This window comes from Netta rufina (assembly GCF_964035555.1).
Source record: "Netta rufina genome assembly, chromosome: 1".
Classification (NCBI taxonomy): Eukaryota; Metazoa; Chordata; class Aves; order Anseriformes; family Anatidae; genus Netta; species Netta rufina.
In genome coordinates, this window is record NC_140123.1 from 110,620,882 (window position 1) to 110,648,112 (window position 27,231).

At 45.1% G+C, this 27,231-nt stretch overlaps 1 protein-coding gene across 1 annotated transcript in view; it reads right to left on the reverse strand.

Moving 5' to 3' along the window:
• PTGFRN (prostaglandin F2 receptor inhibitor) overlaps positions 1-25,865 on the reverse strand; it is a gene marked incomplete at both ends in the record, with an annotated part of 62,209 nt that extends 36,344 nt beyond the window's left edge. Inside the window, one exon of the mRNA XM_084306024.1 lies at positions 25,796-25,865. Coding sequence (XP_084162150.1) covers positions 25,796-25,865 — 70 coding nt within the window. The remainder of the gene's footprint in view (positions 1-25,795) is intronic.
• Positions 25,866-27,231: the final 1,366 nt, after the last annotated feature.

The following is a 27,231-nucleotide window of genomic DNA, read 5'->3' on the forward strand; positions in this document are numbered from 1 at the left end:
AAAATCAAGTAGACCACCATAACTATAGCAGGAGCAGCTGGACCAAAAGGTTGATCTAGAATATCACTCAGGCAATGTCAAATTTAACCAAATAGCCCACATATGCATGAAGCCCAATAACTCACAACTGCTCTAATTCACCAGTTAAACCAAGGACTGACGCTGTCTTTACCTCTGCAGCTGGTAAGAAGAGGTAGTCCCCAGCATGTTCTTTGCCTTGCAGGCTGTTCATGTGCACAGGCTCGTTCCTAACAGCCCAGTTTCCTGATTGCCATGACTTTGTATAATTGACATTAGTATTTTATCACACTAACCCCAGTCTGCAATCAAAATATGTCTCTTACCCTCTTACACCCCTCCCAGAAGACTGCTGTAATGTACCTGATCAAGTGATTGCCTAGTCCTAATAAGAAGGCCAAACTTCTCTGCGTCTTTCACCTGTGAGCAGGAGAGAAAAACCTTGACTATGTCTTGTCCCCGTGTTTAAGGGGATCTCTCTAACCACAAGCACCATATATTAAAATCCAGAATATGGAAAAACAACCAAAAAAAAAAAAAAAAAGATAGCTGAGGGGCTCCAGCCAATATATTCTCACCATGCCTTAAGATTCAGCCCCATTCAATCCTTCAGCTGATCCTCTTACAGAAAGCAGGAACAGCAGCAGGTAAGCTTTAAAGCACTGCCTGACTGCCAAAACAGCTTTGAACAGACCAGAGTGAGAAGTCAGCTCAGGATCCCAACTGAGGGCATTCTTTTTAAACGCTGTCTTCTCTCTAGAAAACGCTCTCCCGTGATGCTAAAACAAGCGGACAACACTGTTCTGCATGTGTCTTCAGCTGTAGACCCACATACCGTGCACTGCACTAATCCAATCTAGAGGTGACAAAGGCACACTGATGTGGCAAGGGCTACACGTTTGTGCTTTGGATTAGCACTGACAGCTCAGTTTCTCTTCCTTCCGAGGTTGCTAAAGACTCTCTGACATTTAATGAAGGTAGTGGTGATTAGCATCTTTGTAAGAGAAGGCAGACAAAAGGAAAGAGAAAGGGGAATAGGGATTCCTCTGTGAATCTGTTCAGAGTCGGTACCCTGCTGCTGCAAAGCACGGCCTATACCCTCTTCACAACAGTCCCAGAAGCAGGCAACAATTTCAGTTTTACAGGAAGGTGGAAGGCAGGCAGTGGAACAGCTGCAGGAGAGAAAAAGGACACCCTGTAACATTTTCTTATGATTTCCTGCTTCGCAAACAACATTTGTTACTGCTAAAAGAAAGGAGGGTTCTCATGAGGCAGGAGCACAGAGACAGCATCACGAGGTAAGAGGATGTGTACTTACTGCAGAGCACCTGCTGCGCCCTAACTGCCTGCAGGTAGGGAAGAGAGAGCACAGGGCTGATACTCGAGGGTGAGTTGCTATTCTAGGTCACCCAGGAGGCTCAGTGTCTAGCAACCCATGAATTCAGGGTTCTGCTTTTTGTCCCGTAGCAGTCAGCAGCAAGGATATCCCTAGCTGTTCAACAAGGTGTTGTGTTCTTCGCTGTGCATTAGGGATTAACGTCTCATGTAACTGCAGCAGAAGGCACCAAGCTGCAGACACCAATCTTGCCAACAGCAAGATCCATGTTGCTCTGGCAGATAAATGGGAGCTTCTGCAAATATTTTGTTCTTGCAGTGCCCTGTGTTAGACTCACATACGCCTCCCTCCATCTTCCCAGAGCAATCAAAGTTCAAATTCGCACTCAGTGAATTTATTGGGAACATTGATTTTTCATGGCACCTAATATGTTTTAATGTTAATATAAGGTGACATGTTCTTAATGAATTCACTTGAATACTATTTAACTGTAGAAACTGATGGATCGGGACAGAACAGAGTACATGCTAGTGACAAAACTCAGCAGAACATAAGCAGTTTAGGTTGGTGCTCTCTGTGATACTGAAAAAAAATTGATGGGTACTTAGTAAGGACTCTGTAATTGGCTCTGTATCATAAACTGCAATGCTGGACATCAAATCCGAGTACAAGATGAACTGCTTCAATGCAAAACGGTATTTATAGAGCTCCCAAGCACTAGATGAAATTGCAAGAAACTACTTTTCAAGGCAAAAGGTAATGGAGTGGTTGTAAGGAGGCCAGCAGGCAAACACAAAGGATGGGACTTGTTGCTTGGGCTAACTAGGCAGGTGACAGGACCACCTGACAACATCAGTGCTTTTGGGCCAGAAACACCCAAGTAGGAGGGCAACCACAGGGATCTTATGGCTGTTCATCAAGTGCTTGTTTAGAGAATTCTCCCTCGGAAATACATGAAATACTCAACCAGAAACACAGGCAAAGTATGTCTAAAGGTAGAATAATAATCTGGGGACTGCCATGTCAACAACATAGAGGCAAGATATCCCAGACTCAGCCGAGTTAGTTTTGAGCTAGTGTTTGTTCCCTACTGACGCTGCATGAAGTACTTAGTTTAATTTGCCCCATCACTTAGATGCACCATCTCATTGCTGTCATGACATGAAATATTTCCAAAGAGAGCGCACAGGAAGCAGATGACTGAGTAGATCGGTTGTGAAGTCAATCCAAGTACATTAAATAGCAACCTGTCATTTTTAGGATAACCAAGAAAACAAGGCAGCAAGATCAAGAAGGACCTAGATAACAAGTGGTCTGTTTAAACTCTTAACCAGCAGCAACTCCTCAAGAAAGGAGCTGGTGAGGATTTCCTCTTACATTAAGGACATTACCATAGATAAGGAAAGCCTCCTGGGAACTTCATCTTCACACAGGTTGTGTATCTACATATCATTTGGGAAAGAACTCGATGAGAAGTAATCTGATAAGTCACCCACAAGGCTGAGAGGGTATTATTATTGCAAAGAACACACTTCTGCTTCAGCACTGTCTTACATGAGGTGCTTCCCCCAGCCCACGTGAGACAGCTCCACCTAATACAAAACCATGTTCTCTTAGCAGCCGGGAGAAGGAGGTTGACTCTCTACATCCACCCTCCAAAGGAAAACGCAATGTGACATGCAGTAGGAAGTCAATTAAAGCCCAAAAAGTGAGAACTGACGACTGACTAAATTGGCTCAGACTGAGCACTCTGCATCTGAAAGGACATGCTGTCCAGCTCCTCACCCAAGGCAGCTGGGGAGATGTAACGACAACTTTGCTGATGCCTTTCATCCCCAAAGCATCTCAGAAGAGCTTTCCAAACAAAAGGTTGTTTCGTTTGCCAACTAACCGTTAGCATGTCTGGGAAGGAGATAGAGCAGCCCTTCCAAATTCACAACGGTTTATGACAGGAAACATACAGCACCCAACTATGCAAACAGGGGTAACGATTTTCCCTCTCTCAACTCCTCCATTTATTTTCAATCCAGGTACAACTCTGCTGCAACCCTATACAAATGAGGGGGTTGAGCAGGGACAACCCTTCCTGTGACACACCAGAGGACATGCAGTAGATTCCTCAGCACGAAAAGCTGTGCTCTCCACCTCCAATTTGGAGCAAAACACCTGATCTCCCAATTCTGTAGCACCCTGCTCAACTACAGTGTTTGTGACGCATGAAAGCATTTTACAACATGGAAGAAAAAAGGGATTTGATTTTGGCATCATTTTTTTTTTCCTACTGCTGAGACATGTCCACACAAATCCTCTTCCTCTGCTCTGAAAAGAGCTGTTCAGGCCCCTGCCCCAAGGCACTGAGCAACTTTTCCTAGCCAGCAGACAGGTAAAGAGACAGGCAGCGTGCCACACAGTCACAGGCTCTTTTCTAGGGAAGGAGAACCAAAGCATATCAGCAGGAGAGATTACAATCCTTATCTCCAGTCTTCCCCCCCGCCTCTCCTCCCAGCTTCAATTATCAGGCAGCTCCACATCAAGAATGACATGTGTGACTATCGGGGAGAGAGAAAGGAGCTTTAACAAGCAAGTCTACAATGTCTGAAAACCTTTCAATGCCTTTACATACATACATATTCTTTTTTAATATATAACACTGTTTTCCTAGAAGTTGCACCTTAACACAAACAGCACATTGCTTTGGAATTTCCCCGCGCCCCTTTTTAAATGCAATCAATTCAATTTTCTATCCTACGTTGCCTATGTAGAAGAGAGAAAGACAGAAAGAGATTAAGGAGAATAAAAGGATTTTTATTTTTTATAGCACCAGAAATCCAGCTAATTATTGAAATTTCTTTACTGGTCTTAAAAAGAAATAAGCGAGATCTCTTACCATCCCTGCATAACGTGCACCAAAATCACACTCTTCTTTCCAGTGCAAAAGAGACACACAGGGGTTGGGACCTACCCTAGACAAAGCTCTCTTGCTACTCCTTCAAAATTACAAAATTTATATCATCCTAATCAGCAGAAGCAACCTGTCCCTTACAACCAGGCAGCCTGAATCACAAGGGGCTCCTTTAAAAGAGACCAAAGCCGATCCCTTACATGTAAGGGGTAATTGCCATATACTAGCCTGGAATTACTCGAAGCAGCCTGGGCTCTGTCCCTTGCAAAGCAACGGTACTGCTCTACCTCCCTGCCTGATATACTCTACCTAAAAAAGGACTGGTAGGTTTTTATGGCTTGAAAGCTGTGCAGTGCATCATCTGAAGTTATCAGAGAAGAGCGAATGAAAGAGTCCATGAGAGAGACATTTACATTGTTCTTTCCCAGGCGGCTGGGATTCTTTTTTTAGATAATGCAGAGCTCTTATCAAAAGGAATTAGCCTGGGTGTAATTGCTTAAAACCCATTATCTCTATCAGGATGAAGAAACGCATACTGCATCTTAAGTGAAGCCTCAGAAACGCTATCAAACTGTAAGGCTGCTGGATTGCTCTAATCTCTGTGCTATCTGAGATATCTCCGAAAAGCCACATCTCCAGCCCTGGGTGAAAAAGCAAGTACCTTCACAGTTGGACTCCATCTATACCACGTGGACTGCGATTCACATGAAAGGATTAAACAACATCTTTTGCAGCACAGTAACGAACTACTGTCTCCTCTATTCATCCCACACACATCTCCCCCAAGAAAAGGGATTTCAAATGCCCCTGAGTGAATCACAAGGCTTTCACTAGGGCTCAGCTCCCAGTTATCCTACGGTGCATCTCCCCATTTCCAAAAGTCCTTTAGCACAGCTGTGTTAGATGCCTGTCACCTTAGCTAGCTAGCTAGGCTCTACCTGTCATCAGTGGAGAAAAGCACTCCAATAAATTTCTCTCCCATCACTGCTTACGGCCAGAGCCTAGCGAGAACCACCTGAGATCAGCAGAAAACAAAAACAGTTTTTTTCCCCCTTTTTCTTTTTTTAAATACACTCCAGAAATGCAAGACACACCATCACAGTAGGCCAGATGAACACACAGGGAATCAGGCCTGATCCCTTCTGCTCAACATGATGTTACTTTGGGTAACCACAAAAAGGGGAAATAAGGAGCCACATAAACCTTCCCCAGCTATGCAAAACAAAAGCCTAGCTTGTTAAACTGCGTACCCTTTGGTGGGCAGAAAACTGCGGCACCTCCAGTCCAAACAGAAGAAATGTCTAACAGGCAGAGATAATACTGAAGATTGTGTTTTAGATTCCTCTGGATGTCAAACAACTACCACATATGATCTCTATTTCCTTTATCTACCACTGACTGACAGTTGAAGATAAAAGGCTACATGTAAAGAACTACTTTTGATAAGTCTCCAAAATGCTGCTAGGGGCGAAGTGGGACGGAAAGAGAAAAAGCAATGAAATGCAAGAGTCAACATGCTGCTTCCTGGCTCTTACCTGAAAGACCTGCCCCTGTTAATGATCTTCATTTACTTTCCTCCAAATTCTCTCGCAGAACTTCTTTTTTACCTTACCCTGACAGAGCACCCCATTTAAGTTACCTGGTGACATCCAAAACATCCAGGGACTCTAAAAACTGACATTTAGACTGCCTCACCAGACAGGCGATTTTCTTTTGTTCTACCTCAAAGCAATTTGTATTGCAAGAGGACAGGTTCAACATGTCACATTTTAAGAAAAAAAGTTGACAAAGCAATAAAGCCCATGACTCAAAGCTGAGGAGTTGGCACAGTTGGAAGCTGGGCTGCGACAATTTGTACAAATGCCATTTTAAAAATATCTCCACTTTTTTTTTGTGTGTGGGGAGAAAGGTCATAGGAAAAAATGTAATATTAATCCCAACTCAAGAAAAAAACATACATTTATCAAAGGTAAAAAAACCTCCTCAAACTGGAATATACAGAATTAAAGTCAGTGCTGTTCTGCAACATCATTAACTTGCACTTATCTGTTATCTCAGATCTCTTCCAAAGCAGTTGGAAGGGAGCAGAGCAGTCTAAATCCATTTGCTCTACACTGTAATTTCCTCCGGGCAGAGACCAGCCATTTTCTTTGCTCTGTGTGGAATGCAGCACACCTCTAGCATTGAACTGAGCCTTCTTTGGATTTAACTTGAGAAAACAATTAGACTAGAACAGATCGTTCCTAAATCTGCATTAAGTAAAATCACACAGAGTGTGAAAACCCAAAATAAGACAGAAAAAATCTAAATCCAAGGCAAGCTCGTGTTAAACTGTAGAACCTAATAAATTTTTCAAGCAGCATCATTTTAAACTGAGCATAGCACCTAGCAGTGATGGGAAAGCTTTAAAGCCAAGAAAAAGTATTTTTGTCAAAAGACTTTTTAAGAGATGCACATACAGCAATATCCACGTGCTTCATAAATCTATAATTTCACAAAATATTAATTTTAAAAAGGAGACCATAGAACACTCCCAACTTCCCTCTCTCCTCAAAACAATTTCCATGATTATCACTCCTTTTTCTTCCCAGAGCAGCAGGTATTGATTTTTATTGGCATGGAGTGATCATTTGTTTTCAAAGTTACCTTTAATGTTAGGCAATACACAAAAGCACTCAAAATGCTAGGAAATGCTGAATCCAGTATGAAGCCTTCTACCTTTCATTTCTATTAAGAACAAAAAACAGAAAAACTACCACGGAATAGCTGTTTGTCTTTTTTACCTGCTCAAAGTTGGCACTCTTCGTCCCCTTCAATTCAACCCTGCACTTCACCTATACCAAAGTCTAACGTGGATTGACAGAGGAGATTAAGGAGCCACACACACTCTCATAATCCAGACACTGATTTTACCCGCTATTTCCCCAAAACTCCTTGCTGAGGATCATTTCACATCTCAGCACACAGAGCTAATTTCCCAGCAAGCATTCCATGGGATGAGAGAAGCCAAGACGCAGACCTCAGCAAAACCGGAGCCAGGCCTGGCTACAGGAGGCAGCAGCCACAACACCAAACATCCCAACACCACGACAGGCTCCTGAAGTCTCCAATTGCTTTGGGATCCCCAAGGGCAGCTTTGCTCTCTTTGCATCTGCTGTGGTGAGAGATTCAAGGAGGTGACGGGGCAGCAGGAACTGCTGGCCACAGCAGCATATGGCACCAGCCTGCCTTGGCCCCGCGCTTGACTTGTAGCTGATTTGCAGCCACAGGAGCCAGTGGAGGGACGGAGCTCAGTGTCTGAGTAATCCTCTTCATCTGTAATTTAATTACCTAACAGTCCGTCTTCAACATAAATAACCTCCGAGCAAGAGCCACATTAAAAATGCCCACAGCAGATGCACACCGAATGGGCCAGCTGTCTTGCTGCAGAAGATACACCTGGACAGACCAACCAACGAGACCACGCTCATGTGGTACAACAGGAGCCATTAGAAATAGATCAGGCACTCCTGGGTTCAAGCTCAGCACCCATTTCACTGTAGCACACTCTTTCTTCACGTAAAGATGAAGACAGGGAGATCTGTTGAACTAGACAAAGAAGACAAGAGCAAATGTATAGGGGACAGCTCTAACTATTGGTGCCCCCATAGCTCGGGAGGCCCTGAGGCCTTCATGTGGTCACCTGCACCACCATCGCATCTATACTTTTGTCTGTAACCTGGAAAAAACAGAGGGCAATGTTTTCCAACCCCTCCTCTCAACTCCTAGATCCAATTAGCACTCAAAAGCCAATTTCAGGTCATGCGGAGCACTACTGTTTAGTATGCTAATCTCTACGGAGCCTGCACGTTAGGAGCACAGATATTTTCCTTCTAGACAAGGGGCACTCATACGCATGCGTACACATCCGAAGTATGATTTAAGACACACCAGGGCTCTTCCTTCTTTAATATAAGATTTGCATAACTAATTCTGTAACTGAGAACAGGAGTGCAAGGTATTTACAGTACTTGTTGCAGCTGAGCTTTTATTATTTGCTATGGGACTATGAGAAACTCCCTTGCCCCAGAAAAGGCATCTAAGCCTGGTCTCCAGCATTAAAAAAATTACACATTAAGTTACCCCACCTCAGGAAGAAACATTTCTCATTACGGTATTGACTCCATCTTGCAAAGTATAAGACCGCAAGGGGTCTAGAAGGGGGTAAGAGAAAGGAAGAGGTCAAGATAAAAAAAATACAAGAGACCAGAGGCATAAACAACACCTAGAAGACATGCAAGGATTCAGGTCAAGGTCTTTAAGAGGGTATGTGTAACCCCACACAGAACATTAAATAAAATTACCCCCAGATGGGTCTGCAGAACAGCTGGCTTTAAAACAGACACGCCACAGCACTCTTCATTATTTGAAAGAGACTCTTAAATACCAGCATATACAGTTCCAAAGACATGGGAAAAGCCTTCACAAACAACATCCAATCAATCAGGTTGCTTGCATTAAGACTCCTGAAAACTGAAAATAATGTATTTAGATCAGTAGATGGAACACACGACAGTCTATTTACTTCAATAACATCTAAAAAGCAAGCATCATTTTTAAACTCACAAGACCAGCACAACTGCTTCAGCAGCCGGTCCCAAAGGAGAAAAGGCTGTAGAAGGTTAGTGGTGAGGTCCCAAGAACTACACTACACATCTGCTTGGGGTTTGCACCACTCTGCATTTGGTGCCATAAGCCAAAAGAGCAACTGAAGCACAGCAGATGTGCTATGAGGAGATTCACATCAGCAATTCAGTCCTTATCCCATGTAAAATGGTAACAAGGATACAGCCTGAGGGCTCCTTCTAAAGGGTACTGTTCATATTAAACTTTTGAGAACTTGAATGTGGAGATGGGAACTCTTCCCAAAATCACAAATGTGAGTTAAGCCATCAACACGTGTCTGGGATATGGAATCCACCCACTCTCTGCAGCGCTCCTTATCCCTGCTCAACAAATTCCAAGGACAAAGTCTCCAAAAAAGTGTGCAAGAGTTGAAAATTTGCTGGCATTCACTGCCTCCCAGAGCTTGAAGGCAAATTAGCTGTGTAATTAGCTGTCTTTTAACTGTACTCTACCTCTAGAAAGCTGTACTCGCAAGTGAAAGGAAATGACATTGTATGAGGCTGCTGTTTATCCTAACCAGGCCGGCCAAAGAGAGGAGGCTTGCTGGAATGGGTGGGCAGGTACGGGCATGCAGGCAGTGTGTGATGGATTCAGAAACCTGCAGAGAAATGAACCACCCTGTGCAAGGCTTACTCCTGATACAACTCTGCTCCCATTTACCCCATCCTGGAGAGAAGCAACCTCTTCGTATTTGCCCCTTCTAGAAAAAAGAAAAAAAACACTCCACTGTGATGATCAATGTTAGCTAGTTCAAAAAATCCAAAGGCTCAGTTTTCAAAAAACCCTGAACATTAACCCTAACATTAACCTTCCAAGTCTCTTCATAATGTTTCCAAGCTCACAGCCTGAAGCTCTCCACCTCCTCTCACCTCTGAAAAACTTGCCCTGCATTCAGCACAGGTATTTTGTTATCTCCAGGAGTGGAATAAAATAGCAAGGTTCATCAATTCAGTACCTGCCTGAAGAAATCAAGCAGTTGTCTCCTGTTCCCCATCACAAACTGAAAGTCTCTTCTCCCTTTAGATTATAGGCCAGAGAGTTTTCACTGCTATTTCTTCGACTAACTTGCAGCATTTGCCATAGTATCTACTCTCCTCTGCAATCAATGCTGAATAGCCTCCCTTGTATACACAGTAGCACATACCACTACAGAATGTCACACACGTTTAAGCTTAGGGACAATTTTATACCATGAGACATTTGAGAAAATCCACATGCAGCCACATAATGAAAGACTGCATTGCAAAATATTGTTTCTTCAAGTCTTAGCAGTTGGCATTCAGCCACAAGCCACTAATTTTCAGATAAGCATGCCTAAATACACATCTTAAGAGTTGGAATAACAGGAAGCATATTAAGAAATTTATCTCACAAGTATTTACTTTGCTGCTGTCGCTGCCATGCTGCGTACAGGAAAGGTCAACATTACAGGTGATAAAAGAGAAGAGGAAAGTTAACACACAAAGAGCAGCTGATATGCACCCTCACCCAGCACACTTCAGAAAATGAAACCTCAAGAGGTCAAATGCAATGCCTGTGAGTCAGCAGACTTTTGGAGGAAAAATCCGAGGCTAAATGTGAGGATACCACCTCTAACTTAGAAGGTCTCCAAGCTAGAGATGGTCATGAGAGGATGGTAATGGGGAGGATGTGCTCACTCTTCCCTAGGCATCCAGTCTTGGCCACTGTCAGAAGCAAGATATGAGGCTAAATGGACATTTGTGGTCACCCTTCTCTCTCTCCAGCTTCTGGAGGATTGGAGGAAGTGCCATTTTCCACTGCTTGCTTCTCAGTGGCAGCCAAACTGGTGGTTCCACTGTGCCCAGGAGTGAGAAGAAAGGCAAGAAAAAGAAACAAAGAACAAACATAGCTTTTTCAAGTAAGTCTGAAAATGAAAAGAGAGGGAACCCTTTGGGGCATGACACGGGAGAGAAAGGGCAGAGAACCAGCACAATGTTAAAGCAGCAGGAGGAAGAAAATACAGTTTTTGAGAGAAGCCCAGAGGGAAACCGCTTGTTTCTTTTCTGCTCCAGTCTCCTTGCAGAGCTGTTCCAGGGTTACACTACCTAATAAGACAACCTACATACAAATTAAGTAGCTCCTAATATTTGGGTGAAACTTGGATGTCCTGAAATTATTCAGTAACTAACACTTATAATCAGCTTACGCGGCAACAGACAGCAGATTGCTTTCACCCTGGGCATCCTCACATTTGCTGCACTGGGAAGAACAGGTATGACCCAGAGTGCCTTTTACAGCAGCACAAAAGACTCCACAGCCATGCTTCACCCCAACAGAGAGCATACCAGACATTTTCAGGCTCCTGAACCAGTACACGTATAGGGCATAAGAACTACAGACAACATTGCAAGTTCCAAATTACCATTGCATCAGCAGCAGCACATTGCGGTCTAAGTCTCAGAAGTCTTACACCAGCCACTGTATTAACACAAAGGAGTAATTTTAACACTGACTGAAAAGAAATGATGTCTGGTGCAAGCGCAGCAGCTGTCTAACAGCATACAATATAGAGCAGCATACAAACAGAAAGTGGAAAGTACAACACCCATTTAGAAATCGAAGGGTGTTAAAATTCATCGGGAAAACTGCAGACGTGTCCACAAACACTAGAATTAGCAGCCCACACTTTTAAACAGTGAGAAAAGATTCTCAGTAGCATCTTTTAAGCATCTTCAAGATTTTAGCTAACGTTCATCTCTCTGACCTGCCCCTCTGGCTCCCCAGTGGCATTCTGGTAACAGAGCTGTACTCAAGACACAGGGAGGGCTAACATTCCCCAGAAGTACCTTTGATTAAGCGCAGCAAATGGGATCATGAAGCACCACTGTCCAATGGGCTGAGCAAGTCCTGATCCTTTTTCAGAACATGTCCTAGAAGCCACGTGAGGTTAAGGCAAACTGTTCACCCAGCCTTAGCACCAAGGACAATACGAACTGACATATCTTCCAGGATGCAAACGCAGAACACTGACCCATACATAAGAAAACCAGAAATGTGAACTGCAGCTGTACAACACCAACCTATACCCAAGAGGTGTTCTTTTGTCACTTAGGCTGCAAGCAATCTGCCTGTTCTCACAAACATTAGCAAAAAAAGGAATAAGCAAGAAAAGCACTTGAACGCTGTGCAATATCAGGAAATTCCCCTTGCTCTCATACCTCATGATAGTGTTCAAAAGGATAGCATCACTTGAGAAAGTCAAAGTGTTGCATCTAAGCCCCAGCGGGCAAAAGAAAAGGAGTTACGCCTTCACACATCCTGTGTCTCTTTCCAAGTGTTAATGCAGCCAGACTTCTCAACCTATGGTTTGAAACAAAGGATCCTCCTCCTCCCAGCTCTGCAGCTCTGCCAGGTCTAGCATCAACAAGACAACAATTTAAAAAGACCATAACAAAGACTGGCATGTAAATACACCAAAAGTATTTCTCTTTTAATTTCTACTCTGTTCGTAATTTGTACTTTAAAGTGTCAAATACTACTTCCACACCCTGCTCTCTTGAGTTTAAAGCATCCCAAATTGAACTGCTTTTAGCTTTCTCGCTGGCATGGCAGCCGTAGATCATGTTAACAGCACTACCCTATAACAAATTTTGTTTGTTATTAGGCAGCAGCCAGAATTATTACTGTTGCAGGAAACCAGCAAAGCTCCTAGCAGGCACTCCTGCTGCTAGCGGAGAGCTGCACAGCAGCACTTAGAGAGCTCCAGTTAACCGCGCGACTTCCGCCTCACCTCACTCCCTGCCTCCCCACTAAATTTTTCAGAAATAAGAACAGGTTTTTAGAGATTAACGATCTGAAGAGCATTTCCCAGGAGCTTCAGCCAGTTAAAACACACAACATCAAATTAAGATGTTTCAGAGAATCCAGGCAGAAGAGCGCCGGCCATAATGCAATGCAAGAGCAGCCCACAAATGCTTCCACTGTTTGCAGTTTTATAGCCTAAGCCCTACCAAGAGTCCAAACGTGGGGTGCAAAGCACGCTACTAGTTCAGCTTTCGCCTTTCCTCAGACAAAACACAGATCATTTCAAGATCTTTGTCCCTTTCACAAGGCATAAGCAAGCCTCGGACAAGGGACAGCTACAAAGTCTTAACAGAAAGTACAGACCAGACGTCCAGTTCATCCCTAGGCTGAAAAGCAGCGCTCTGCTTTTATCATAAAAGGAGATCCACGTTGCTGAAGAGAATAGATGTTTAAAAAAAAAATCAGTTTAACACTTTCGTAATTATGTTCCCTGGGTAGCTTTAAGGTATTTGTATTTTCTGCCTGCCCTGTTCACACTACTGTACTTTCATCTTTTAGCAGGTCAATGCAGGAAATTCACTTCCTATCCATCATCTATAGTTGCTTAGCACAATCACTAAGATCTCCCAGAATTCTCTGAGATCCTATTGAAAAAAAAATCTCTGTACTGATGAAAAGAACCATCTTCATTAATCCGCCTGGCAGATGTATTCTTCCCTTCTGATCATTATGGGAGTTTACAATTCTAATAAAGCTGTACTCACATCACATTATTCACATTACAAAATCTCTGGAAAAAAGAAAGCTCTTGGGCATGGTGCTGTAAATCATCAAAAACACTTCTTATTCCTCGCTGATAAGCTCTTTAAGAAAGGGTTTGTACATAGTTGACTGCTAGGGAAAAGTCACAGGCATGGGCAGGCAACTGATTATCACTGAAAAAAAATCATCTTGTAAGCAGAACTCAACTGAGATTATAATCAGAACCCTATTTTCTACATGGAAGACACATTTACACAGGTTTTAGCTTGAACTTGGGAGTGAAATCCACCCAAAACAGATCTATTGTAAGCCAAGGCTCTAAATCATCTGCAGAGAGCCTGAAACAATAGCGGAGGTGAAAGCTCCAACCCTGAACACCAATACTGGAAGCCAGTAACAAAAACAGCATCGTTATTGTGGGCAGTTTCATCATTTATGTATGTTTGTGGAAATATGCAACTGCTGAATATTGTCGAAGTACAGGCATTACAGATACCAAAGACAGGCTAATACCATGGGTCAGGGCTGTATTTATGGGAAACTTCCTGCAGGAAAAGTTTTACTTGATGCTCTTTAATTTCTGCCTGTAAAGGGGGAGAAGCACAGCACAGGCTTTCTCAGCCTAACTTCATAAGCTGCTGCTAAGGCTGGATGTCACTCAGTTAAATATTTGTCCCCATTTCCTCCTTAAATGCCAGAAATCTGAAAGGACAGAGGAAAGAAAACACTAATTGATTCCAATTAGCTTCTATCTCAACATACTAAAAATAAAAAATTAAAAACCTGAGCAAACTGAGAATTAAAATATGCTAAGCATGGGGGAAAAAGTCCAGAAATGGACACCAGAGCTTCCAAATGACTAGCACCATAAATTCAAAGAGTGTTCATCCAACTATTTCATTTTTAGAGCTTACTTGGTTTTAAACTGCAGTTTTATTATTACTTGAAACTTGTGACAGCTTCCATGCAATGCATAATTCAGCATGCATGTGGCAGAAATCATAATCAGAATTATAACTTCGAGTCACAGAGTAACTGTATAATCTAGTAGCAGTATTTATGTAACCACAGCAGTCTAAGGCAGTGTTCTTTAGAAACCCTTCATTAGGCCAGCTGGTAGAGCTGGAAGGGATGGCACACCAGTCCCCGTTCTGACACGGACACAGTGAGGACCTTCCGTACGATTTCACATGCACAGTTATATATTTGCCATCATCCCCCATCAACGGGCTCTGCAAAGTCCCCCGGCCTCCCGTGGCTGTCCCTGCCACAAGTATACACTCCAGTGCTTCTACCCATAGCGATCCTCCCACAGAACAAAGTACCCAAAATGACCTGACAAAATCCTTGCTGGCATTCATGCTTCTGATGCTGCTGAGAAGACTGCTTAGGCAGAAATAATAGATTTGAATGGAGGAAAGAAAAGGCAGGCAAAAGATGACTTCATGTGCAGAAATAGATGTTCTGAAAGAGGGCAAGAGAGATTCCATTCTCCTGAAAATGCCAGCAGTACGTACCGCCAGATAAGCACAGCTCTCACTAAATGAGTTCTGTTCGAGTTTCTCAGTGGGCATTCACTGCCTTTTATCTATTCCAATACAAAGCAGGCATGCCATCTTTTCGGACAGAAAGGAGAACAACCTCTGCACAGACACGCTAGCTAGGAGATGCTCTCAGGCTCCTGCTTCAAGCTCCCACCACCCATCCAAACTACTCCGAATGTATGAACCAGCACCTCCAAAAGGTGCAACAAAGGATGCAGAACTAAAGCACAGGTAGCCATATTTGCTCCATCTTGTACATCTTTAAAGTGTCCAAAACAAGCAAGTTTAAATCAACTGAATACATTACAGACAAAGTGGAATTGGGCTATGCTCAGCACAACTTACCATACACACTGCTGCCTCTCAAAAAGTACTACAGACCTCTGTTTTTAAGTAGCATAAGGGTAAATTTAACACTCAGGACCAAATTTTATATTAAATTACTACAAAAATGGTAGATGAAACAGCTTGTGAGGGATTTAGGGGTCTTGTTGAACAGATCAGAGCAATTATCAGGTCATTTTCTGTCATAATCTGGTGGCGTGCACCCTAGACTCCAGGAAGGTCTTAAAGATAGGGCATTAATTACCATGAGTTAAAAAAATCTCCTTGGCTATATGTACACAAAACAGTTGTCAATATATGAGCCTTTCATATTTATAACACATATAAAAACAGCCATTTACGGAGAGGTGCAGAGGGAAGCAGCGATGTTAAATAGCAATGAGAAGCACTCAGTAACTTTCAGGCCAAAGGTCTTCTCTTGCCCACTCAGACAAAAGAGGCAAGAGCAGGGCAAATGTCCCCTCAGCAGCCTCCGTGTGCAAGTGTCAGCCAACACATCTGGCTGTTTGGCATCAGAAACTGGGTACCGAGCTGGTGAGGGAGCAAATTTGCTGACTAGCGTGTCACCCAGGACCTGCCACCATTTCACTCAGGGCAGCAGACATGCATTCACCCAGAACCCCATTTTACACAGGCCCACCACAGGGCAGCCACTGGGCTAGGTTCATACCAACACACGTGAAAGCAGAAAGCTGTCCTCATGTTACCAAACTCCCCGCGACTCGTTGTCCCCCACCATTAATTCATGGCACAGAGTACTATAGTAGTTTTCTTTGTCCTCTGACAATCAACACGAGGCTTCGAGCCTAAAGTTGTCCACCACATTATCCCCGTCAACATAAGAGTCTGACACCTGAGTAAGGAGGTAGGAAGAAACAGTAACCTACAAGCAGCTTTTAACACACACAAGTCCTAAGGAGAAGGTCAAAAGGAGGTCCAGCAGGTCTCACTGCTAGACCTTCTAGAAGCCCATGTTCCCTTCTCACACTCAAGTACCTCAGCTGCTGTTTTTCCCTTTACCTCCCCTCCCATGCAAACAAGCTCAAAAGAGACCTTAAGCCATCAGACCAAGATTATAAAATAAAATTAAAAAATCATGAAGTGGTAGCAAAGCTTTTCATCACTATGCCACTCACAGAACCTGCAGCTTGGGCCACTGCCTCCTACACCTACCAAAACCTCCAGATAGGTTCCCACCCCCGTGCACAACCTGCTCTTCTTCAAAGCACACACCCTGTGACTCGATTACTGATCATTTCCCTCACAAACTGCTTCTCTGAACGCATTTCAGGCCAAGTGCCAGGCACAGAAGGTCTTACGTGAGAGGCTCCCTCTGAGGAGGAAACCTCGGTCGCGGGGCTTTAATCCCAAGGACTGGCTGTTTACTTACGACAGGCACTTGACCAAAGTCCTGCTTTCGACTGCAAGCGAGATCCTACAGCAACAAGGCAACTCTGCCCCCAGATTGTCACTTGTACGAGAACAGAACTCACGCTGGACTTTGGCCAAGCACACAGATGCAAAGCAAGTTCCCACCCCAATGCACCAATACCAGAAGTGTGATGCAAGAAGAAAATACAGAAGAAAGAGAAGCCAGCAAATTACTCTGATGGCATATACTTGTTCCAGGAAAGCCTTGTACAGGGACTGGTTTCTCATTCTAGATAGGAATCATTAATGCAAGGGAAGGACCCACCTTACAAAGCCCGGGTATGGAAATACCTTGTCCAGGAGAGTGCCCTGCATTGGTCTGTAGGTTACCAGACTTAGCATGAAAAACAAAGTGTCTCTCTATGGCTTCAGGCAGGGAGAACAATCTCTCTAAATGCATACAAAGCAAAAACTGCCAGCTCACACCAAAAAGGTTGCAAAAATATCTTTTAAATGACCCTTAATAGCTTCTTTCCAAGTAGCTTTGGCTTATCTAGTTGATCCCTATGGGTTTACCAGGAAGACAAATTCTGTGACAGGCACATTCCCTGTGCCCTCTGGCCATGAGTGGGAACAAGGGGACCCTCAGAAGTCCCCTTTGTCCTGCTGCTTTGGAAAGACACCCCCACCCAGTGACTCTGCTCACAGTACCACAGCCTCCCCCCTCAAGCCTCCCTTTCGGACTCAAAAGGCGGGCACCAAAAATCAGTCCAGACACCACCACACACCCTGCAGCTGCACCCATCCCACTTCACTCCTTGTTTTAAGTTCTGCAGGAGCTGAAAATTAGCTATGCCATTTACCTGCCAGCGGTCAGCAGAAAACTTTGCTCAGAAAGCTAGGGTATTTCAAGATTTATTTGCAGAGCTTTGAGAAACTTGTTGACTTCTACCAAGGCTGTTTTCTGTGGATAACTGCCCCAGCAGCACCGCCCCAGGCAGCAGACACACCTTTAACTCATTCTCCCATGTTAAGCAAGCCATTCTCCCACTGCTCGTTCTCTCTGGAGCATGTCCTACTCCAGTACTCTCTCCTAGCCTTCCTTACTCCAACTCCTAACAACAGACACAGTTCTGTGTTCTATGCCAAGTGAGTGCTGTTATTTACTCTCTCTCTTTTTTTTTTTTTTTTTTTTTTTTTTTAAATGAATGACCTAACAAACCCAGGGCTGTCAGCAGTTTGGCAGCTATTGACAGGTGCCTATCAATACAGAGCTCAGTCAATAGCTTTAATGCCCGTTCAACCCTGCTTTGTGACAGAAATGCAGGACCCAGGCTTACCTTGCCACCTCCCCGCTGCAGAGGACCGCAGGGTGATTTTGCCTGCGATAAGCTGTCACGCTTTTTGTTTTCTCACTGATGAAGCCTGCTCCAGGCATTCAGGCTCTCTAAGCCAAAAGGCACAGCAGGCCTTGCCTAGAACCCAGCCATGAGATCAAAGGGAAACGAGGTTGATGCAATAGGCTTATTACTCTGCATTCATTTAGATCTCCATACAAACTGAATATAAACAAGCACACTCTACACACAACACACAGGCTCTTTATATAGGCACAAACTTCATCCACTGACAGCACCTCCCGAAACACAGGATGCCACTGGGCTTCTGAAGAACATGCCACTTCTTTTGGGAAAAGACGGAGGCTGTAACTTCTGGGTGCATCTTATAGGCAGTGCTCTGAATGCACAAAATAGGTAGTGGCTATGGTAAAAGACAAGGGAAGATGCCACCACCTTTCCCACCATCTAGCACAGATGACCAACACCTCACCGTGTATTCCAACAGTTTCCACTAACAAGTAATTGCCTATTTTCTACCTCAGTATTACTCACTATGTTCAAGAGCAAAAAAATGCATGTACTGATTAAACATACATTACTGTGAGAAAAAATATATAAAAAAAAAAAAAGTACTGGAACCTAATGATTTATTCACCCATTGTGTCAATTCTGACTTTTTCTCTCAACGATTATGTTTGGTACCCTGAAAATTTAGGAAGCATCCTGTGTTAGTTCAGCATCTGTTTCATATTTAGAAGCTATTCTTTGCAAACACAGGGGTCATGCTGCTTTTAAAGCAGCTACTGCCAATTCTCTTTTGCAGGGCAGATTTAATAGCAAATTCCACTGCCACAGGATTCACTGTGTAATAATGAAGGGTAGTGTGTCAATAGATGAAACCGAACACATCAATAAGAAGCTGGCAGAGGTCCCTGCGGATGCCTCTCTTGCAACAATCATTTTAATGCGTGTAGGAGAACAATGCTGTTACAGCCCGCTCAAAGATTCCCCACAGCCACATTGCATCAAAGACTGAAACACGATGCTAAATCTCTGCAGTTGGAGCTAACAGTGGAACACGCACGGAAACAAAGTCCTTTACATTGGCAATTATTCTTCTTAAGGCTGACAAACCTAAGCAGAGCTAGCTTTTGTCAGAAGCAGACTCTTGCTAACCATCCCGACCCCAGCAATGGTTCCACCAACCTCTTTTTAATAGATACTGATATGGCAAGAAAAGAGTGACCCAAAAAGCATGAAAGCATGCAAATCACAATCACGAAGCAAGCATTAAGCAGCATAGCTGAACCACATCTATAGGAAAGTCAGCAGAGAGGCAAGCCCAGACGGATCAAGCCTATTAAACAGGAAGAGTATTATAAGTTCTTTACTTTTTCGAGAGAAACTATAGCAGCAGCAGGAACTGGTTTACAGCCAGCATGAAGTAAAGGACAAAGGGGGACACCTGGGAAAAAGCCTGAGAGAAGAACTGAAGCCAGAGAACAGAAGTTGAAAACCACACATAAAGTTTACATTGATTTTTTTTTTTAAGGCCATATATAAGAAAGATGATATATACTGTGTCTGCCGTAAGCAGCATGCTCTCACAAGCAGATATGATCAGTGATCCACACAGACCAGCAGCACGTTGTTCCAATACTGGCCAATTTGGCAGAAGGAGGAAAAAAAAAAAAAAAAAAAAAAGAAAAAACCTTCACAACACATTTACAGAACTCTGAAACCGGAATAAAAAGGCAGCTTCCACTTCCCTGCCCCCAATTCCAGCTGTAATCCTCTGACACCTCAAAAAAAAAAAATGACAGAGTGCTTCCTCGAGGGACCTGAGACTAATTCCCTAACGAGCCTTTAGAAACGGATACTTTTCCAAGCCTTATAATGTGGCCAAATTTGGACATTTTTCATAAGAACAGCAAAAGCCACATTCTTGGTGCAAAGTTAACTCCAGCCAAATTTCCAGCCCTTGCTCTAAAGCACTGAGGTGCTACAAGTTCTCAGCTTAGCAGCTGCAATATTATTATTTGCTCGAGACTGAGGAGAGGGAATTGGCTAGAACATGTGGGAAAAAAAAAAAATAATAATAATAATAACAAAGCTGCTTCTTCCTGCCTTCCCCACTCCCAAAGTGTAATGCTTGGAAACGTTTGAGCTTTTTTGTTTGTTTGTTTGTTTGTTTGTTTTTTGGGCGGGGGGGGAAAGCCAATGTGGGGTATACACCCAACCCTAAAAATTTCAGCTTGAATGCATGAAGCCATGCAGAGTAATAAACAATTTAAGAGATGGCCCTCATAACAAAAAGTAGCAAGCAGACGTACTACAGGCATTGCTGGCAGCCCTGTCTATCAGCAGCTGTGACAGCTTGCCTGTGAGCTCCAGTCTTTAATTAGTTCTCATTCCTGAAGTTCACAAGTCAATTAATTCCAAAAACCATCCTCAAATCCTTTTTTAAAGGAGTAAAACACTGCTCACAACTTGGTCTCTTATTTATTTACTGACTTATTCTTCCCATAGCTTGGCTAACAGTTCAGTTCCTTTACAGCATCCATGCAAATGCCATCTGGCCGTAGAGATTATCAGCAGTTCGCTATTTCAGCTTGCTTCAGCTCTTCTTCATATTTCTGCAGCGCAATTTTGCCATCGCTGCATACAAAAAAAAAAAAAAAAAAAGCACCAACACATCGTTCTCAGGGCTGTTCCTTGAGACCCAGTCATACAAGGCTTTCCCTCCAATGTGCCTCACCCAACAGCATAATGAAAAGCACCTACTGCAACACTTGCACAAGTTTCAAGCAGTCCCCAGGACAATTACATCAATTCACATTTCCTAGCATTCCCATACAGCTTTATAACATTAGAAGACTCGGTCAAGATATTTAGCAGGACTAGTCCTACCTTCTAAGCTCACTCATAAGCCTAGCTGTAATGCCGTAGCTAAAGTTTGTGACCGTTTCCAGTGGTAACCCAGTTCTGAAACCTCTCCCAACTACAGAGGAAAAAAAAGACCATCCCTTTTTCTGTCTCGGACTTTAGTTAGATTAAATCAGCTGTTTTTCAAATCTGCAAACTCTCATGTCTACGAATAAGCCAGATTCTGATACAAAAAGCAGTATCTCAGTATTTCGAGCTAAGTTCTGTAAGTTCAAGTTAAGTTCTTGAATCCTGTTTTAGATACGCGGATGATCTAGAAAGATAAGATTCACGGCTTTTGGCATCTGAAAAGCTATTTTTCAGATCATCCTATCTCAAACACAATTTTTTTGAAACTGATTATCTATTTTTATACCTTTGCCCCCTATAAAACCTAATGCATAAGATGTTTTAAACATTCATCTCATTATTTTAGAGCACTTTTCAGCAGGTATTCAAGCCTTGGAAGAAAGCTACAATTTGAGATTTTCTTAACAATCAACTTACAAAAAAAAAAAAAAAAAAAAAAAAAAAAAGGACAATTGGAGAACTCGGTATCTTGAAACAAACTCATTCCTTCTTTAAGGCAAGAAATATCAACACCCAAACAAGAAAGGGAGTGACAGTCTCTCCCTTTCTTCTTTAATTCAGTTTTGGCGTACACCTTCTTTGGGTTAGGAACGAGGGTTGTGCAGGAAATGGCTTACTTGTAGAATCACAGAATGGCTTGGGTTGGAAGGGACCTTAAGGACCATCCAGTTCCTGTCCCGCTGCCATGGGCAGGGACACCTCCCACCAGCCCAGGCTGCCCAAAGCCCCATCCAGCCTGGCCTTGAGCACCTCCAGGGATGGGGCACCCACAGCTTCTCTGGGGCAACCTGTGCCAGTGCCTCTCCACCCTCAGAATAAAGAATTTCTACCTTGTATCTAATCTAAATCTACTTGTTTTCATTAAAGCCATTCCCCCTTGTCCTGTCACCACACCCCCTGACAGGGAGTCCCTCCCCAGCTTTCCTGTGGGCCACCTTGAGGTACTGGCAGGCCACTGTAAGGTCTCCCCAGAGACTTCTCTTCTCCACGCTGAACAACGCCAACTCCCTCAGCCTGAGTTATTATTCTTGGGCACAGAGTGAAACATCAGTATCCATAACAAACATTACAGGTATCTTACACATCAGGCTTTATTATTTACTACTGCAGATCTTCTAAAAAAGCAGGACTGCTAGGCCTTGTAGGTAACATCTCCACGAAAAGTAAAAAGCAAAATGCAAAGAAAAATACCTTTTTCATGTTATAACAGACACCCTCACTTCATAACTCATCTAATGTCCTGCCTTCAAAACTCAGAGACCTTGACAGACACCGACATAACCCTTACTTTGACCCAATTGATATTAGTAATGTTTTCCTCAAGTCCTTTACAATTTAACTTTCCTAGTGAAATTCTATACATGATTAATATAATTAATGTAATTATATTAATTAATTATATTATAAATAATTAATATAATTCTATACATGATTAATTTCTATACATATCAGGAAGGCTTCACACCTTCAGATAAGGTGTCCATTACTCTTCCTCCTAAAACACAGGACTTCACACAAAAATGTATCAGTGAAAGGCATCTAAAAGAGACAATCGTAACATTTAGTTTCGAAAAGTATCTCACTTAGATATGCAACTTTTTCTCCATTAAGAAGACACACAGATCAGTTTTGCAGGTGTTTGAAAAGGACTGTGGCAACTAGGAAAAAAAAACAAAACACACCACCACCACATAAAACCCATCAGTTTATCAAACATGAAAGCTGAAATCTCAGATGTCCCCAAATGTTTGTTTGTATATAGAGGTGGATTTATCTACATATATGTATTTTATTTTTTTTTTAAACCTACAATCCCCCCTAATCGAGCATGTGGCTGCATTTTTAAGTGACCCCTACTGCTTAGTTCAAATCTTGTTCGGGCAGGCTTACACTTCGATTCAGGGATTAGAGCCAAATACAACAGAGGCTACCTAAAGAGAGCAAGCTGTTGCAGTGTTGAAACGTAGCAATTGAGAAATCTGGAAAACAGGGATGAAGAAATTTCAGAAAAAGCACCTGTGCTACTGAAAAGTAGTTCTGGACCTCGAAAGATGCACAAGAGCCAGAAAGAGGTGACCAAGTTATCATCTGCTGACCTGAAGGAGCACAGGGTGCAAGGGTAAAAACACTTGCTGTACTGCTTTTCCTCTGATTTCCACGTACTCCCACAGCCTACACTCTAAGAAAATACATCAGCATGGCAAAAACACATGGGAAATGCTTCCTCCTCAGAAACAACACCTGCCTTCCAGTGCCCCACCAACCCAGCTCCAGTGTTCAGCATATGCTTTTTAACCACCGCTAAAGCTACAGCAGAGGTATGCAGGCCTCACCGCCTGCTCCCCCTCTGAGTAGTAGTGTGGGCACGAGTCCACCTCCTTCCAGCAGAAGGAGAGCAAAGGCCACCAGCGCTGAGCTTGCCAGCAGGTGAGCAGACACCAGCAGGGAAAGGAAGCAAATTCCCTGCAACACACCTTGAAAGGTGCGTGGGCGCTCGTCCATGCACCACTTCCCCGCCCTAAACCTTATGGCTCACCCATTTTCTCATGCTTTAGGTGCAAACCCAGGAAAAGATTAAAGCGTGCTTTTCCTTTAAGTTCATGATCGCAATAACTTACACTAATTGCCATAAGCTTTCTAACACAGAGCCTGAGCTAAAGCTTGATTCAAATGACTTGCTGCTGTAGCTCCTGAGGAAAAGAAAAACAAACACTACAGAATTCCAGGTGCAAGTTGTAGGAAATAACATATTTATGTGCACACAAGGCTTCTGGGGATCTGGCATGCTGGCACTGGCTGCCATCACAGCAGACAGCGTGTGTCACCCAGGTCTAAGTGACAGTAAGAAAAAGGTCACCCCTGGGAAACCCAGCATCAGTGGTATTCCCTCAGGATCTAGTGAGCGCCTGCTCTCCTCCTGTCCCACAGCATGTATACAAAAATGAGCTTTTGATCAGTTACACTGAAAACCTTACCTTAAATCTCAAACAAGAACAGGAAAAAAAATAAAACCCAGAGGCTGCAAGGCTCACTCTCAGACGCTACAGTCTGAGGCCTAGTAACCGCTAGATACCTGTGGGTTTGGGTTTTTTTAAAGTGTTGTCCTAGGAAGGATGTTTTGGTTTCCAGAGTGTTTCACAGGTTGATTAGGCAGGCTGACTGCAGAATGAAATCACACATAAAAGAGGGAATGGCAGTGCAAAACTCCCTCGTGCTGCCCTCTGTCCTCAGAATCTAACCACACCAGAGGGAAGCAGACAGACTAGATCAAGCCTTTAATTCAGGATCCACCATCTCCTTACCAACACTGGCACTAACAGATAACAACAGTGGTACTCGATCCAGGAGAAAGGATGAGAAAACATTCCTATTTGTCATGGCCAGATACTTCAGCCATTTGCTGGGTTATTCCATAAAGATCTGAACGAAACAATCAAGCCTAAGTACACGCAAGGGATGAACTTTTTCATGCTTCAACTCCTTCCCTTCACCTTGGTTATACAGAAATTCATCAACACTTGCAGCACATTAATTAAAAGAAAGAAACAACAGCCCGTCTCCTCTATTAAAGAGCTCCTGGAAAACACATGTTTGCAGAAGCACACTTTTCTCACCCAGAGTGAGAGGAGCAGCACCTCCCCAACCTCTCACACAGCCTTCTCGCAACATTTGGAATAGCTCGGAGAAGCTACAAATTGTATCAGGAGACAGTCACACCGCAGCACACCAGACAAGTCATTCCGAAAAGTTCAGGGTATTTTTTTCCTGCACACAAAAGCACTTTCAATTTTAACAGCACGACTGCAATTAAAAAAAAGGACAGACCATACAGACAAAACACGTTGCAAATGGTGGATCGATATCTGTGCATGCACGTTTTAAGTTATGGGAATTATTTTGTCTGGAATTAAGGAGGAAAAACAAAGAAAAACTTCCCTGTTGCACACCACCCTTAATAAATTTACTTTTTGCTGGGTGATCCCGAGCACTTTATCCGAGAGTCCTGGTTTTCTGCTTGTCCTACTAAACCACTCTCTCGAAAAAATGTTTATTCCCTCTCCGTTTCCTAACCAAAGAGGCTAAAGGTGTCCTCGGCGGTTCTCCGCCGCTTCCCCAGCCGGCACGGTGCCGACACCCGAAGAGAAACGAGGCAGCCAGCCCCGGCTGCAAGTCGGGGAAAGCAGAGCGGGCACCTCTCGCCCAGCTTGACCGCCCCGGGACCCAGCCGGGGGCAAGCCCAGATTTGGGAGGCCCGACTGCCAGCCGCGGCTGCCCGCTCTGCAGACCCGGCGAGGACGGCGCCCTGGCGGAGTTGAGACAAGGCGTCACGGGCGCTGCCGTGTCCCAAGCAGGAGCGCAGCCCAGGCGGGCGGGCAGCGTTTTGTCTGAAGGCAGGCGGTGCCGGGCGGGGCGGGGGGCACCCCGCTCCATGCCCCCGGACCTGGGGAGCCCGGCTCCCACCTCCCCTGCCCGCCCCAACTCACCGGGACCCCAAAATGTTAAAACGATGAATTAAAAAAAAATCATAAAAAAGCCACCAACCAGCCAGCCAGCCATCGCCCACCCCGCGGGAAGGAGCCAGCGCCCAGCACCTGCGCCAGCGGGTCCCGGCCCCCCCCCATGCCCCGGGGGGTCCCCGGGGAGCCCCCGCCCCAAAGTTTGGGGCACGGCCCCGGCGCAGGGGGTCCGCGGGCCCTGCCCTCCCCCGCTACCTGCGGCCCCCCGCGCTCACCGAGCAGCAGCAGCAGCAGCAGGAGGAGGAGGAGGGGGAGGCAGGGCGCCCTGTCCCCGCGCTGCCCCATGCCGCACGCCTCCTGCTCGCCTCCCTGGCCCGGGGACCGGCGGCAGCGCTCCCCGCCGCCCGGCTCGCCGCCCGCTGCCCCGCCGAGCGCACGGAGCCGCCCGCCCGCCCCGAACCGGCCGCGCCGCGCCGCGCAGCCAACCACGGAGACAAACTTTCCCCAGCGCCCGCCCCTGCCCGCAGGTAGCGGGGGGGCGGCGGAGCGGGGACGGCCCCCGGAGCCCCGAGCGGGGCGGAGCCGGAGCCTCCCGCCCGGCCCGGCCGCCGCCGCCCGGCCTCCGAGCACGCGGGGCCCGGCAGAGCCGCCGCCGAGCCCCGCCGCCCCCCCGGCCGCTGGGCCTGGCCCGGCCGACATGGCGCGCAGCCCGCCCCGTCCCCGCAGGCAGTGCCCGCTGCCTGCACCGCGAGAGGTGTGGGCAGGGCAGGAGGTGCCCCCTGCCCGCCCCTGCCGCAGCACCGCAGCCTTACCGTGTTGGTTTGTCCGGGGGGGTTGAGTTCCTGATCTCCCGTGAAAGCAAAAGGCTCAGGAAACTTGGGGAGTTTCAATCTCCTTGCCATATTGTAGAATCATAGGATCAATAAGGCTGGAAAAGCCCTCCAAGGTCACCTGGTCCAACCATCCCCTGCCACCAGCATCACCCACTAACCCATGTCCCTAAGCACCACGTCCAGCCTCTCCTGGAACACCCCTAGGGACGGTGACTCCACCACCTCCCTGGGCAACCCATCCGAACGCCTGACTGCTCTTTCTGAGTAGAAATGTCTCCTCATTTCCAACCTGAACCTCCCCTGGCACAACTTGAGGCCATTTCCTCTAGTCCTGTCACTAGTTATATGCAAGAAGGTAGCTGTAGAGAGCAATAAGGTCTCCCCTGAGCCTCCTCCAGACCAAACAACCCCAGTGCCCTCAGCCACTCCTCACAGGACTTGTGTTCCAGGCCCTTCACCAGCTTCGTAGCCCTTCTCTGGACACACTCCAGGGCCTCAATGTCCTTCTTGTAGTGAGGGGCCCAAAGCTGAACACAGCACTCAAGGTGCAGCCTCACCAGAGCTGAGTACAGGAGGACAATCACCTCCCTGGTCTTGTTGGTTACACTACTCCTGATACAAGCCAGGATGGTTATTAGCTGCAAAATCGTCACCCTCCATGTGTGTGTCCTGCTGTTGTCTTCCCAGGCTCCCTTCAGGCCACCTGGTTTGCTGTGCTTTGGCAGAGCTAGGCCCGCATTACAATTGCTGTGCAGGGAGCCTCCAGAGCCCGTGCACGGTTTTGAGCAGCTCCTCCAGCAGCAAATGGCTGGCGTAGGCTTTATTCCGGTGTCCCCAGGACACCTCGGCCTGGAGCACGCCTTGGGTTGGGTGAGGTT